The 14809-nt window shown below is 43.5% G+C and overlaps 1 protein-coding gene across 11 annotated transcripts in view; it reads right to left on the bottom strand.

The window, feature by feature from the left end:
* AOPEP (aminopeptidase O (putative)) overlaps positions 1 to 14809 on the bottom strand; it is a 325938-nt gene that overhangs the window by 252552 nt on the left and 58577 nt on the right. For all 11 annotated transcript variants that reach the window (XM_026518708.4, XM_057305595.1, XM_048218337.2 and 8 more), the window contains 2 exons: positions 8817 to 8970; positions 731 to 976 (listed from right to left, as the gene is read on the bottom strand). In XM_026518708.4, coding sequence (XP_026374493.2) covers positions 731 to 976; positions 8817 to 8970 — 400 coding nt within the window. The remainder of the gene's footprint in view (positions 1 to 730; positions 977 to 8816; positions 8971 to 14809) is intronic.

Below are 14809 nucleotides of genomic sequence, written 5' to 3'. Positions count from 1 at the left end.
TGAAACGTACGTACCTATTACTGAATAAACGATAGCATTAACGAATGAATTTTAGAAGAAAATAATAGAGAGGGAAAGGTTCAACTTGCATGTCTTGATTTTCCATAAGAACAAAACTGAGAAAACAGTAGGAATAATGCATTTATTATATTAAAAAATAGTAGCAAAACAAGTGACTCCCCCTCCCCTCCCCCCAGTAAGCCATCTGCCTTGAGCTGTTTTTCCAGCACCGGTGATGGATTTACACTGATCCATCCACAGTCTCTCTGACACAGGGGCTCTCAAGTCGTTGCCCTTGTGACCAACGGCGAGAATGGATGAGACAGCTGGTCAGGATTAGGTGAGCAGCCTGTGGCCCTGGAACTAAGTTGTGTTACTCTGCCCAGAGCTATGACCTTGGGCTCATTAGCATTATGCTCTCACCACCTAAGCTAAGCAGCCACTCATCAGCCACGATCCAACATACATCACTCTGGGGGCACAATGTGTTTTCAATCCGAGCAACGATGTGAGCCTTTTACTTTCAGGGCAGTTGATTGAGCCCACGACACCTAAAGGCTCCCTCCCACGTGGTGGAGTCTACCCACAAACTGTCCCTCAAGGCAGCCACGAGATGGCCAAGCACCACCATCCAAATCAAATGGCAGCTTTGACAGAGCTCAGGGAAAGCAAGAAATCGTCAAAGAAATTCCAAAGCATGTAATCCAAGTGCCCCCATGGAACAACATACCTGGCCATCCCCAGACTCGGGAAGTTGGCAGGAACGATGAGGATGTCCAGCCTGGAGAACGGGTGTGTTCCCAGGACAGAGTGTGCCGCCGAGAGGCAAGGAGGGACCAGTTGCAGAAGGGTCTCTTGACAGGCACCCCGGAGGCACACTGGGGCAAAGACCCGATGAGGAATAATTTCCTGGGTGGTAGCAGAAGGATTCTGGAAGCGGCAGGGGTATTCCGTGTGACCACAAATGCCAACATACCTGGGAACAACACGAAATAAACAGATGCGCTTTACGGTAAATCAGGTTTATTCTTGTTGCCATGGAGGTGAGCAACTCTCACAGAGGTGCACAACTTCTAAGAGACAGTGGTTCAGATGGGCTCACGATCAAGACAGTTAAATGAATCCTTGGCTTGTCTGTTTCTGTGCAGCAGTGAAAACTTACTGGTCAAAATACTTATTGACGTGCTGAACTGACTGAGTAGCTTCAATCTAAGCTAAGTGAAAGTAGATTTTACTACTTATTTTAGAATAACAGGGGAAAACCCTCCAAGACTCAAAACAACGAAAACAACCCCCTCCTGAAAATAAAACGCTAAATTTCTGCCCTCAGAAATGTGCTTTTCAAATATCACCATGGGAAAAATCTCCAAATCAGAAACAATTTATAACTCAGAACATTAAAGATGGTGCAAAGCCAAATTTGGGATCCCATTCTGGAATTTTCTAGAATAAAGGATGTGGACTCAGGTAGAATAATGAACCAAACGACAGGACAGGTTTCAACTTTTCAAAAGAACACAATCCATTTTACTAACAAGTAATCTAGGTGTTCTTATTAAAGGCCATCAGAAGTTGTGTTCTTACAGTATACAGAGGCATTTTTGAAATGATACTTTCCCCAGTGCTCTTTTGATACAAATTGAACTGAATCAACCTTTTAAGGAAACAGATCAGAGCCCAACCGGTACCATCTGATCGCTGCCAGTTACTCTGTCAAAGGTGGAGCTGAACAAGAATTCCTAGAACCTGACTCATAGGCCTTGAGAGAACTTATCTACCCAAAGAAACCCACATCAAAGGGAACTCTATTTTTTTGCCTGTTAACACATCTTTTATTCAAACACAATGGAAAGCCCCCTCTAATTTTAATTTACAAATTATAATTCTAACTATGGGTGCTCGTTGGATTCACAGTGAATAATGAAAAACCTTAAAATGCTGGCATGTCCCAATAGGGACACGCCACAACAATACTTCCTCTCCAGATTTCTGAAGTGCCTTTCACTCATCCAAGGCCAGCACCGCCCAAGGAGATCCACACAGCTACGGAGATAAGCCTCGCCCTCCCCTAGCCTGGTGCATAGAACACAGCTTCCAGCACCAGGGACATTTCACCACTGTTGAGGGTAAGAAAGATGGGTGGAGACCCATCGACACTTCTGCCAGGATAAGATGACAGCAAGAATATAATTATTGACATCAAATGCTAGCCAAAGCCCCTGGACTGATACCCTTGCTTTATGGAGAAAGTGAGTAGAGGTGCCTGTTGATAAACATTTAACTGAAAATGTTGCAAATGTCTACTCACAAGTACTCAAAGGTCTCATGAAGCCATTTACTGAGTTAACCACCTAATATATTTATATAGACGTATAATGGGTGATAATAATTTAAGCTTACACTCTACTAAAAAACTTTCAGAGCACATTAAATAATGGAGATACTGGAGGCATCTTCAGTACAAAGTTGCAGCATAAGTTTAAATTCTATCAAAGCACAATTTCGCAAAGAGGCATTCCACCGGCCTATCTAGAATCATATCATGGGGCCAGACTATTTCTTGCAGCCAAGAAAGGTCAGACAATAGTTGGAGGTATTTAAAAAAAAAAAAAAAAAAAAAAAAAAAAAAAAAAAAAAAAAAAAAAAAAAAAAAAGCCCGTTTGAGGAGCACTGGGTGGCTCAGTCTGTTGAGCATCTGGCTCTTGATTTCTGCTCGGGTCATGATCTCATGGAGCCTGTTTGGGATTCTCTCTTGCCCTCTCCCTCTTCCCCTCTCCCCTCCCCAGCTTGCATGCTCGCATCCTCTCAAAAAAAAAAAAAAAAAAAAAAGCCAATTTGTTGAAAAGGAAAGGTGAGTGAAATTCTCTCAGACATGAACAGCTCTAGCCAGGGGATGAAGGTTATTCCAGCAGCTGAGTGTATTAGCACCGTTTTTCATAATCAAAGCCTGGGAGAAAATGCAGGACTTTAAGGCAATCAAGCTATGGATAAGTGAGACCATTAAGGCTCCCAATAAAAATGGAAGTGCCTGGGGCACCTGGATGGCTCATCAGTTAAGCTTTGGACTCTTGATTTCGGTTCAGGTTATGATCTCAGGGTCATGAGATGGAGCCCAGATTCAGGCTCTGCACTCAGCAGGGAGTCTGCTTGAGATCACTCTCCCTCTGCCCCTCCCCCTACGTACGAGCATGTGATCTATCTCTCAAATGAATAAGTAAATAAAATCTTTTAAAAAAATGGAAGTGGCATCAGGAAAGATGACGGGATCAGGAAAGCTGGGCTTCAGTGGCTGTTCTCAGACGGGCTAGCTGTGACGTGAGGCAAGCACCTCAATACCTGCGGCCTCTTACTCGTCTCACAAAAATGGTTGCAGGGGGAGGGGAGGAATTGATTAGAGGGAACTTACTGGGTGCTGGAACATTCTCTATCACTTCAGGGTGTAAACAATGGTCAAAAACGCATCAAGCCAAACACTTAAGATCTGTGCATTTTATTGTATGTTAATTATACTGTCATTAAAAACAAACCAAAAAATGGTTTCTAAGGTTTCTTCTGGCACTGTGATTCTATGGTAACTCTCCATATGAGGCCCTCGCCCCTCTTCAAGCAACAGCTTTGTTCCTGAAGTGGTGAGGGAATATTGTACGTTTATAACGTCATAAAGAGTCCCCCATGAAACCAGAATTAACTCGAAGATGTTAATTCTTCCCCACTAACCTTCGGATGCTCATTTCTGTATCTGTGTCTGCTCCAACCTACTCGGTATCATCAGCAAATCAAGCATTTGTAAATCGCTATTCTTTGTGCCCACACTCGTAATCAGGGTAAATGTTTTAATAGTTAAAATTGATAATAATGCCTGATTGTTACTTATAAATAATCTGCACTGATGATAAGAATAATAAACAATAACTCCTCCCACAACTGCTACTGAATATTTACTATGTGCCAAGAACTGTTCCGAACACTTCGTGTGTATTATCCCAATTAATCCACACAACATTCCTAAGAGGTAAGAACTATTCTTTTCATCCATCGTGAGTATTCATAAGCTCCTCCTTCTCAACCTTCCTTCCCCACATACTCCATTAATCTTGAGTAAATTTGGGTCCTGGATTTTTCTAGAAGCTGAGCTCAGCTGCTCTGTGGTTCTCTGGTTTCCTGCTCCTCCTTGTCAGGGTTGCCCATTAATATTGCCAAGAGTGGGAAGAACTGGTGAAATAAATATTAGGCTGGTAAATGATGGGATCCAGACCATTGGTTCCCTCTCCTACGATTGCTGGGCTGAAATTATTTTACAAGAGGGCTCTCCACGGAAGAAGGGTGACCACATTTTACTCAGAATCACAAGACTGGAAATTGCCTAAAGAGGGTCTCTCCTTCAGCCCTCCTCTTGTTTCAGGAACGAGATTTATTGAAAGTAGCTGACACAGACGTTTCCCTGTCATAGGCTCAAAAGGAATCACTGGAAGTTTCCCCTGGGAATGCATGTCGTTTTTTCACAGTTCAACCCAACAATTTAGTAATTATTTCCCGCATTCTTGCTCTACTCAAGGCACCCCAAAGGTATGCTGCATACACACATATGAATGAATTTCCAACCCCACCTTTGAGGAGTTTAGTTTTGTTGGAAGAAAAAATTTAAAATCCTGGTGAGTACAGTGACACAGTAAGATGTTTAGACAATTTATTAACATATTTTAGCAAGCAGAGTAGATGCTTGGATACGGTTGAAAATCACAAGTGTTCAAAATGCCACCACCGGCCCCCAATGAGTTGTTGACAATGATGTCAATACATACGATGATGCGGTTGTGTCTGCAAGCTGGATGGGTTTCCTTAGGGGCATTCTAGGATATTACAAAGCAAAATGCAGTGTGTGCTATTATAAAAGCCAGGAGGCTGAACTACACCAGGGAGCAAGGGCTGGAGAAATCACACCAAGCCAGGAAGATTTGGAAAGGCTTCTCTCAGAGCAAAGGGCATCCTGGAAACTGGCCTTTTCCCCCACGACTTATATATCATTCCTTCTCTCCTAGCCTTTCCAAGATGATAGAAATAAGGGCCTCGTGCTGCAAGGTCCACAGGCAACTTTCCAAAAGACTTCACAACTCTCAAGAAGACCGCTTCTCCCACCAAGCTGTCCCTTCTTCGGGATGAACCACCTCAATGCCTTTTCTTCCTCATGGTACGTATTTTCCACGCTTTTAATCATTTTTGCTGAGTTCCTCTGGACTTTATCCAAGTTTCCATGTCGTGCTTCAACTGTATGGGCCCAAAGCGAAGACAGTGCTTTAACAAAGGCCTCCAGAGGTTAAACACAACACAGAGATTCCTCTGTGCCTGGAGATGGTCCTACTGCAGCCGAAGGAAATTAATAAACTTTCAACAGTTTACCTAAGTGCCTTCTAATTAATGTATTTACTGAAACGTTCACCCAGAGTGGGCCGGAGCACCTGTGAAACTGGAGCTGGAAGAGGGAATGTTCTTCCTATAATTTAGCCCACATGAACAGTGATCAAAAGTTCAGTTGACCAGTACTTTGGCCAAATTTCTGGGACCCAGATGAACACTTTAGGCAAATGAAAGCCTGTGGTATATAAGGCCCCTATAAAAGTTACATTTACGTGAATTGAACTGGTGGTCTCAGGAAGGTTTGAAGTAGAAGAGGGGGGTGGGGGAGGCAAGGGGACCAGATGTGAACATAACCGAAAACACGACTGCAGTTGGCACTTCAGAGTACCTTTGTTGGCAAACTGAGCATGGAGCCAGAGATTTACTGGATAAAAACACAAAGCTACCCTCTGATGACTAAAGACAGCACACATGAAGCACGCAGCCAGGGAAGGATTAAGCAAATGCAAGCTATTATTTTATCAGCAGTACATTTCTGATGGACAAGCACGGTGATAAATGAAGGGAAAACTTAGTCATAGCATGTCAGACATGGAAGGGAGTGTGGGAAGGGCTCCGCTCCCCAGGCCTCGAGTTCCCACCCCAGGACGTGCCTCCCTGGAGTGTCACCTTTGACCCGGCTCCAGCTGCTCTGATCAGGCTGGCCACTCTGGGCTTCCTCTTTTCCAATCTGCTTGCCCACAGACAGGGTACTTTTTGGCCACGGGGCGGGCTGTGTGGACCTGTGCTGTGGGGGCGGGCAGCAGTCCAGCTGCGCAGGTAACTGGATGGGTAAGTCTGTCTCCTGGAAACGGAGTACTGGAAGGCCCACTGAGGCCGTGCCCCTGAGTAGTTCCAAGTCCAGCTTCTGTCAGTTATGAAAACCTTTCCTGTGCCCTCCTTCTGCCTGTTTCACAGCTGGTTATAAACTCGAAAGGAGAAGAAAAGAGTCCCACTGACCCCCTTCCCCTAAACCCCGATGGGGATTTCAGATACCATCTCTTCCCAGAATGCCCACGTGAAGTTGCCACGGCCTCCTCCTTCACAATGATGGAAGTAAACGAAGTGAAAAGCCATCTCAGTGGCCTCTGGGCAGCAGAGGGAACACATAAGAAATGGTTGCTCCCCACTCCCCAACCTTATATCCCTGGGAATATGGCTAGGAGGACAAAAGAACACCTTTCTTTTTTTGCCTTCCCCTAAGGCACACGGATTTCAACTGCACACCTCCTCTGACAGCCACACAGCCCCAGGCTGCTGCTTCACCATGAAGAACTGGAGAGCCCCAAGCAAAGTCTTTATTCCACAGAGCAGGAAAGCATGGCTTTGCCCCAAGAAACCTACCCAAGCAGTACGGATGGCACCTTCACACTCAAAAGCAGAACTCTCAACTTCTGTTGTCTGTACCAGTGCGACACATTCCAGTCAATAACAGTGACTCAATCATGGTATTGACTCTCCGGGTAGGAAGGTGGATTAGACTCCAGGTGAAGTATGGACATTATACACAGGTTTTAGAGGTGCCCAGGTTGGGGCACCTGGGTGGCGCAGTTGGTTAAGTGTCCGACTCTTGGCTTTGGCTCAGGTTGTGAACTCGGGGTCCTGGGATCGAGCCCCACATTGGACTCCACGCGGAATCTGCTTGAGATTCTCTCTCCCTCTCCCTCTGCCCCTCCCGCTTGTGCTCTCTCTTTCTCTCTAATAAATAAATAAATCTTAAAAAAAAAAAAATGTCCCCAGGTAAGATTCTGAATCACCTCTATAAGGAGTCAAGCCCAGAGAGGAATCCAGGTGTTGTAACTCGGTAGAGATATGAACACGGACACATTGCTGTCTAAAGCCTCAGTATCTTTATCTATAAAATAGAGATAATAAAGCCTATCTATCTTATACGCTTACCCTCAGGACTGACCAAGATGACATTCAGATCAAGACTTTCCCTGACTTCAAACATCCAGTGACTTCTGTATCAATTCAGGATAGGCTAGGATATGTTGCAATAACAAACATGCCCAGTGTTTCAGTGGCTTAACAAAAAAAAGTTTATTTCTTGCTCATAACAAGTCCACTGAGGATCCAAGTAACTCTCCAGGGCACCTGTCCTCCCCACACAGAAATCTGGGCTCCCCGAAATTGCAAAATGAGGCCCATTCTGAGCTCAGCGGCAGGGGAAGGGATCACTTGAGGGTCCCACATGCAATTAAATATTCCCACGTGAAAGTAACACGTGTCACTTCTGTCCACAACTCTCCTCTTTCCTCAAGTGTGCACAAATAAAATCCAAGAAGCAACCTAGGATACTCTATATAGCTCAGAGAAGATAGTCCAAGATAGGCAGGTTACTACGCTGGAAGCGGAAACTACCTCCCTTCCTCCAAAAAGCAAAATGCAAGCAATAAGACATGCCTGTCAAAGGAGAGGGCTCGATGGCTTTATGTCCTCACAGTACCAACCGCCACTGCAGCCACGGCAGTAAAAATAAAAGCAACATGGCAAAATGCAACCAGCACAAAAGGAATTTACTAAAAGCATATCTTAGTTGGTTTTCAAGGGTGAACTAGCCATCTGTACCATTACTCTGGGCTTTCTCCACCAGAAGGTACTGGACCTAGATACTCTGTGTAAACAGGAAAAGTGATTAAACTGAGCTGGGTGTAAAAGTCCTAGGAATGAATATGATGCAACGATGTACCATTTGGACACTTCACACCTCCTATGTACATTCCCCTCCCCCCTTCTGGCTCTCGAAATTAGAAATAGCTGGACGTGTGGGGAGGCTGCGAGTGAATATCCAATGGCCAATACTGCTTTTTAAAAACCTGAAACAGATTTTTCTCTGATCACTCTGAAAAAAGAAGACATTGCTACCAAAGTTAATGGAGTCCTGACCCAGTAGGTTCTTCGTAACCCCATGACCTTGCGACAGCTACCTTGTGTCCTGTGCTCCGAAACAGGCTGACTAGCCCCACTGAGGGAAGGCCATCCCCACAAAGGTACTGCTACCAGCAGTCCCAGGAAGCAAAACAGCAGAGCGGCCTACAAAGTAATCCAACAGACAAGCAACCCTTCTTATTAAGTGCTGTTTTTGACCAAATAAGCACTGAAAACCAAAGTTAGAAAGTACAGGAGGGAGAGTGTTGAATGGAGGATTCTGTTGACTTACCCAAACACATAAAAATATTTCACCTGACTTCCCAGAGGACTTCATATATCCTTCTTTTCTCTTTCTTTCTGCATAAACAATATGCCCGCATTTGTGCCTCTCAATTCTCTTTCCCTCCCAGTAGGGTTTTTCCGGCGTGGATTAATCATATTTTGGTTGAGCTTCTCAGCAGGGATGACTCACATTCCCAGTGCTCGGAATAAATGCATCATACTGCTCCCTTAAGTGTTTGTTTTTCAGCAAGCTCCCAAATACCAACCTGAAGTCAGCCTCGGAAGGTGAGAGGGATCTCTCTGCAGCCAGATCCTCGGACAAGCAGGTCTCTGGCTTCATTTCTGTCCAGGAGCCCACTGCGACCGTGAAGGTGGACGCCGGCATGGGCATGGTTACATAGTAGTGCCAGCTTGCGTACCCTATAAACAGAAGGACAGAAACAACATAATGAGGCCAACGAAGGGTTCTGGACCTCACTCTGTAGATTTTCTTTTTAGGCACTTGAAGAACTTGTGTGCTAAGATGGTATGAGCTATTCTTGAGGGTGGGTCATATCTACCGCAGGGGCGTCACTACATGTTTCGGGGAGAGCACAAAGGGCTGATGGTTTCAGGGCAGCCAAAGAGGTCTGTAGCTCCCTGAAGACCAGGGATCAAGTGAGGCTATAAGTAAAGGATGGTACTTGAGGTGGTCACGTAAGGGCTGCAAACATGTAAGGGCACAGTCTGTATGCTGCTATGGAGACAAGAACATGTTTTCTTCTTTTTTTTTTTTTAAGATTTTATTTATTTATTAATTTGAGAGAGAGAGCACAAGCAGGGGGAGCAGCAGGCAGAGGGAGAGGGAGAAGGAGGCTCTCTGCTGAGCAAGGAGCCCGATGCGGGGCTCGATCCCAGAACCTGGGATCATGACCTAAGCCGAAGGCAGATGCTTAACCGACTGAGCCCGCCAGGCCAACCAAGAACATGTTATCTTCATACTTATTGCCTAGCACAGATTTGGCATAAAAAAAGATGCTCTGTTGGATGAATAAATGAATGGATGAACAAATGAATGATCACTTCTGTAGTGCTAAATTATTTTGTATACATTCAATTTAAGAATCAGTCTGAAATAAATATGGTACAGAACAATGAGACTAGGAGAGGCAGATACCTGGGTTTTAGTCCCAACTCTGAAACTTATTAGCTGTGGAAGCTTGGGTTTATCCTTTTTATCTGTTCATGTGTTGGGCTGGTCCCTCATTCCTCACGGAGCAGATGTAAACCAGGCCTAGAGAGGTTCAGGGGCTAAGGACTCCCAGCTAGTTTGTAACAGGCCTGGAATTTCATCAGGGGCTCCCCGCCCCACCCGAGGGTATGCACGCCACTCAGGCCATTCGTAGTTGTGAAGGTGTTTACCAAAAGAACAAATGATTGATAGCTTATAACACTATCCTTCCTGACTTCTAAGATGGGAAAATGCTTTTAATGTTTCTGAAATCTGAATGTGTCATACAACCTGATCTAATACAGTATTTTTTTTCCCGGAGCATCTGCTATAAATCGATGGCGTGCCTTCAGGGAAGCTGATATCACCGCATGTTACAGAACACAATTCTCCCCTCCTCATGTTCCACGGAGGAAACTTCCATCACACGAATCCCTCTAGCTCTCTTTCAGCCCCTTACTAACTCCTTTGCTTGAGCTATTCCTCTCATTCTTGTTAAAAGTTTTAGATGGTCAGACACTCATGGAGTGGCCTATGATTGTCCAATTTGGTCAGTGAGTGGATAAGATATCAAATATAGGGTCAAAATAGTAACATGCCCATATTGGCCAGCAGACCTAACATGACATTTTTCAAAATGTTTTACCAGTAAAAATCAATAATAAAGGTTAGATTTTGATCTCCTTATGCTTGTCTTCTTTGTCTCTCAACTAATTCTGAACTCAAGAAGGTGGAGGGGTCATTACTTATTATTCCCTGAAACTCTACCAACTCAGATCCAAAGAAATACATTACAGAACTCCTCCAATGAAAAACAAAATTTTAAATAGGAAACAAAGATTTAAACATAAGGAGAAAATATGATATCAAGTTTGAATAAATATGACATGACATCAAGTTCTGAAGTCACTAGAGGAGATATTTGAAGAAGGAATATAGAAGGGCAGGCTCAGAACTACTGGAAACCCATCACAGAAGCAGCCATGCTCTCAAGCTTGCTTGCAAGGTCGTCCTGTTTCTGGAGTCAGAGCGGCCACATTTACCATCCCTCTCTCCACAGCTAAGACGCTGAAGGCATGCTCCTCTTTAAAGAGACAACCGAATCTGGCGATGTTGGAGCCAGTCCAGTGATGTGTGTAGCTCCTACTGAGCTTAAAAGAAAGCCATGGCTTTAAAGAGCACTGCCGCTCTGATCCCCAGCCAGCGAGAAGGGGGCAGACACAGTCCCAGCGGTCTTGATAAAAGCGTGACATGGATCCCACAGGACGTGCTGCCCTGATCTCACCTCCCTCGTTTTTCTACCTTCCCTTCACTACCTCATCCTCTGCAACCTGATGCCTCCCCGAGGTTGCCCCCAAAGAACTTCACTTTGGACTGGGCAACACCATGAGAGGGTGGGGGAGGGGTGCCGATGAAAGAAGAGGGAAGGAGTTGTGGGTGAGGAGCTAAATCTTCTGAACAGCCTCAGTTTAAAATAAAAATCTTGACTAACTGAATTCTCTTAATCAAAGGGCTGTGGTCTGGTCATTCTTTCTCTGTAGGATATTTTGCAGTGTTTACCACAGGCCACTGAATTTCCCTTTTAAAGCTTTAGTCACTTGGGTATCAATAAATAAACAGCCATGGTGAGGCTTTCAGGTACAAATGGAAGGCTGCACACATGACGCTATGTTTGCTCCCCTCCCCCAAACCCAATTAAAGGATAGTAAAGGGATCTTTTTTGATATTTTTATTTTTAAGTAATCTCTACCCCTAATGTGGGCTATTTTCCCATCCCCCAAAGCCCCAGCAAATAACTGGAGATTCATTTTCTACAGAGAATAAGAAAGAGGGCCTCTAGACTGGGGGCGGTGTGAGGGAGAGGAAGAGGAAAAACAGCAAATGAATGGGATTAGATGAACATATGCATATCAGATGCTGAGACCCCCAGCCATCTTCTCTTATTTGGTTCCCAGAACGCAGGCAATCAGGCTTTTACCCTCCAGGCAGAGGAATGAAAAACGCTGAACAGCCCAAGAGAAGACAACTAAGGAGACTCATGTCGGAGGTGTCCTATGATCAGGAGTTGAGAAGCCAAAGCTCACAGTTGAGAAGCCCTACAAGGCATTCAGAGCTTCCAATCAGTATTTTAACCAACCCCCCCCCTTCCTAAATGCCTGCAGACAAAGCAAGCAAACTCCAGGACCTCTAGAAAGCCCCTGCTGTGACACTGAGAGACCAAAACAAACAGAAACAAGCAAGTTGAAGGTCAGTGGTCATGCAAGGAGGAGAAAACTTCAAAGAACACCAAACACATACCCACTAAGAGCTGAGTGTTGCCATGCTGAAATAAGAATAGTATAATATTAAAAAAGATGCATTCCAAAGTAAAGAGAATGAAACACATGAATAGAAGAAAAGAAAAACTCAATAAAGGTGTGAGATGGAATATAAAGCTGGAGAAGTCTTCCAGAAAGTAGAGCAAAAGGGAAAAAAAAAGGGGGGGGGAATAGAAACCAGCTCAGCAGGTCCAATATCTAATTAATAGAAGTTCCAGAAAAAGACAACAGAGAAAATAGAAGGGGGAAAAGCATCAGTTAAAAAAATTGAGAAAATTTCCCCAAATTTAAGGGACCATGAGCTTCCAACTTCAAAGGGCATGTAACACCCAGGACACTGGATACAAATCAATCCACACTGAGATACATCGTTATGAAATTTAGAACCCTAGGGACAAAAACAAGATTCCACAAGCTTCCAGAAAGAGGAAAGAAAAAGAAATCACATATAATAAGGACATTTTCAGACATGCAGTTTCACAAAAAATTCACCTCCCACGTATTCTATTCTCTGGAAGCTACTTAAGTATGTAAAATATGCTTCAAAAAGATATAGTAAACCAAGAGGAAGGCAGACAAGCCAATACAGGAGAGAAGCAAAGGGAACATGTAGAATAATGGAGAAGGGCGATCCCAGGAGCCAGCTATGCGCCCAGCAGAAAGGGCAACCCTGCTCTTCAGAGCACCTTCCAGAGCCCAGGGAGAGACTGCTTCAGGAAGAGAAAATTGATAGAAAACTTGATGTATTTGAGCATCTTAGAAGATTTAAACAACTTGCAAAGCCTCTGGGATTGGTAAATACTTAGAAAACCAAGCAAATAGGAAAAACAAACAACACGATGATTAACTCCATGAAAAACGAACATGTTGTACAGAAATAATAATGTAATCAAAGTTGTACAAGACTCGGCTTTTAATAGCACAGATATAATAATACAAAGAATATTGATCTAATCAAGGTTATGATATTAATTATATTGGGAAGATAGGATCTGGGGAAGGGGGGGTATGTGCGTGATGGTAGGGTGGAGAGAGCTAAATCCTTATCTGCCGTAGTGGGAAGATCAACCCTGAACAATCATGCATCTTACTGAACAACATGGACATATATATCAGATAATTAGCTAAAAGAGGTGAAAATGGTTACTTCTGAAACAGAAGAAATACAGTATAGGTACTGAGAATTGCTATTATGGGGAGGAGTGTAATAAACCCAGTGGAACTATTTGACTCTTTGAATATGTACATTTCTAGTATAAAAAAATCAGGGGCGCCTGGGTGGCACAGCGGTTAAGCGTCTGCCTTCGGCTCAGGGCGTGATCCCAGCGTTATGGGATCGAGCCCCACATCAGGCTCCTCCGCTATGAGCCTGCTTCTTCCTCTCCCACTCCCCCTGCTTGTGTTCCCTCTCTCGCTGGCTGTCTCTATCTCTGTCAAATAAAAAAAAAAAAAAAAAAAAAATCAGTCAATTAGTTAAAAGTTCATCTTAAGAAAAAAAAGAATAATATTTTTGGTCCTGAGGTAATATTAAAATGATAAAATATACCTCAGGAGGAAGAGACAAATTAGAGATAAGGAAGAGGCACCAGCCTATTAGAAAATCCTTTTAAGAATAAAACACTGGCAATGATTTTTTGGATTTGACATGAAAAGCACGAGCAACAAAAGCAAAAATAAACACGCAGGACAACATCAAACCAAACTAAAAAGCTTCTGCAAAACAAAAACAAAAACAAAACAATCAACAAAATGAAAGGGCAACCTACAGAATGGGAGAAAATATTTGCAAACCACATATCTGATACAGAATATCCAAAATACGTAAAGAACTCATACAACTCAATAGCAAAAATATGGTTAAAAGTGAGTAAAGAACCTGAATAGACATTTTACCAAAGAAGATATTCAAATTACCAACAGGTACACGAAAGGTGCTCAGTATCACCCATTATCAGGGAAATGCAAATCAAAGCCACAGTGAGATATTGCCTCCACCTGTCAGAATGGCTGGTATCAAAAAGACAAGAAACAACAAGTGCTGGTGAGAACGTAGAGCAAAGGAACCCTTGTGCACCACTGTTGGGAATGTAAACTGGCGCAGCCACTATGGAAAACAGTATAGACATGTGTCAAAAAATTAAAAATAAAACTACCATATGATCCAGCAATGCCTCTTCTGGGTATATACGTGAAGGAAATGAAATCACTATCTCAAAGCGATTTCGACATTATTCACAATGGCCAAGACATGGAAACAACCTAAGTGTCCATCAACAGAAGAGTGGATAAAGAAAGTGCAGTGTATATGCACAATGGAATACTACTCGGCCATAAAGAAAGGAAATCCTGCCACGTGGACAACATGGATGGACACTGCAGGCATTATGCTAAGTGAAATATGTCAGACAGAGACAAATAGTGAATGATCTCACATATTTGTGGAATCTAAAAAACCTATCAAACTCAAAGAAACAGGTTATTGGTAGCTGACAGCAGTTGGGGGGCAGGGGAGGTGGCAGAGAAATGTGGGAAGGGGGTTAAAGGGTACAAACTTCCAGTTATGTGATAAATAAGTTCTGGGGATATAACGTACAGCAAGGGGACTCTAGTTAACAATACTGTACTGTATTGTATACTTGGAAGTTGCTAAGAGAGTAGATCTTAAAGATCTCAAAACAAAAAAATACATATAATTACACAAAGGGACTGATGTGTTAACTAACGTTATTGT

The sequence above is a fragment of the Ursus arctos genome, unplaced genomic scaffold, assembly GCF_023065955.2.
Source record: "Ursus arctos isolate Adak ecotype North America unplaced genomic scaffold, UrsArc2.0 scaffold_33, whole genome shotgun sequence".
Taxonomy (NCBI): Eukaryota; Metazoa; Chordata; class Mammalia; order Carnivora; family Ursidae; genus Ursus; species Ursus arctos.
The sequence above is the reverse complement of the archived record's forward strand: the minus strand, read 5'-3'. Positions and strand labels throughout refer to the sequence as shown.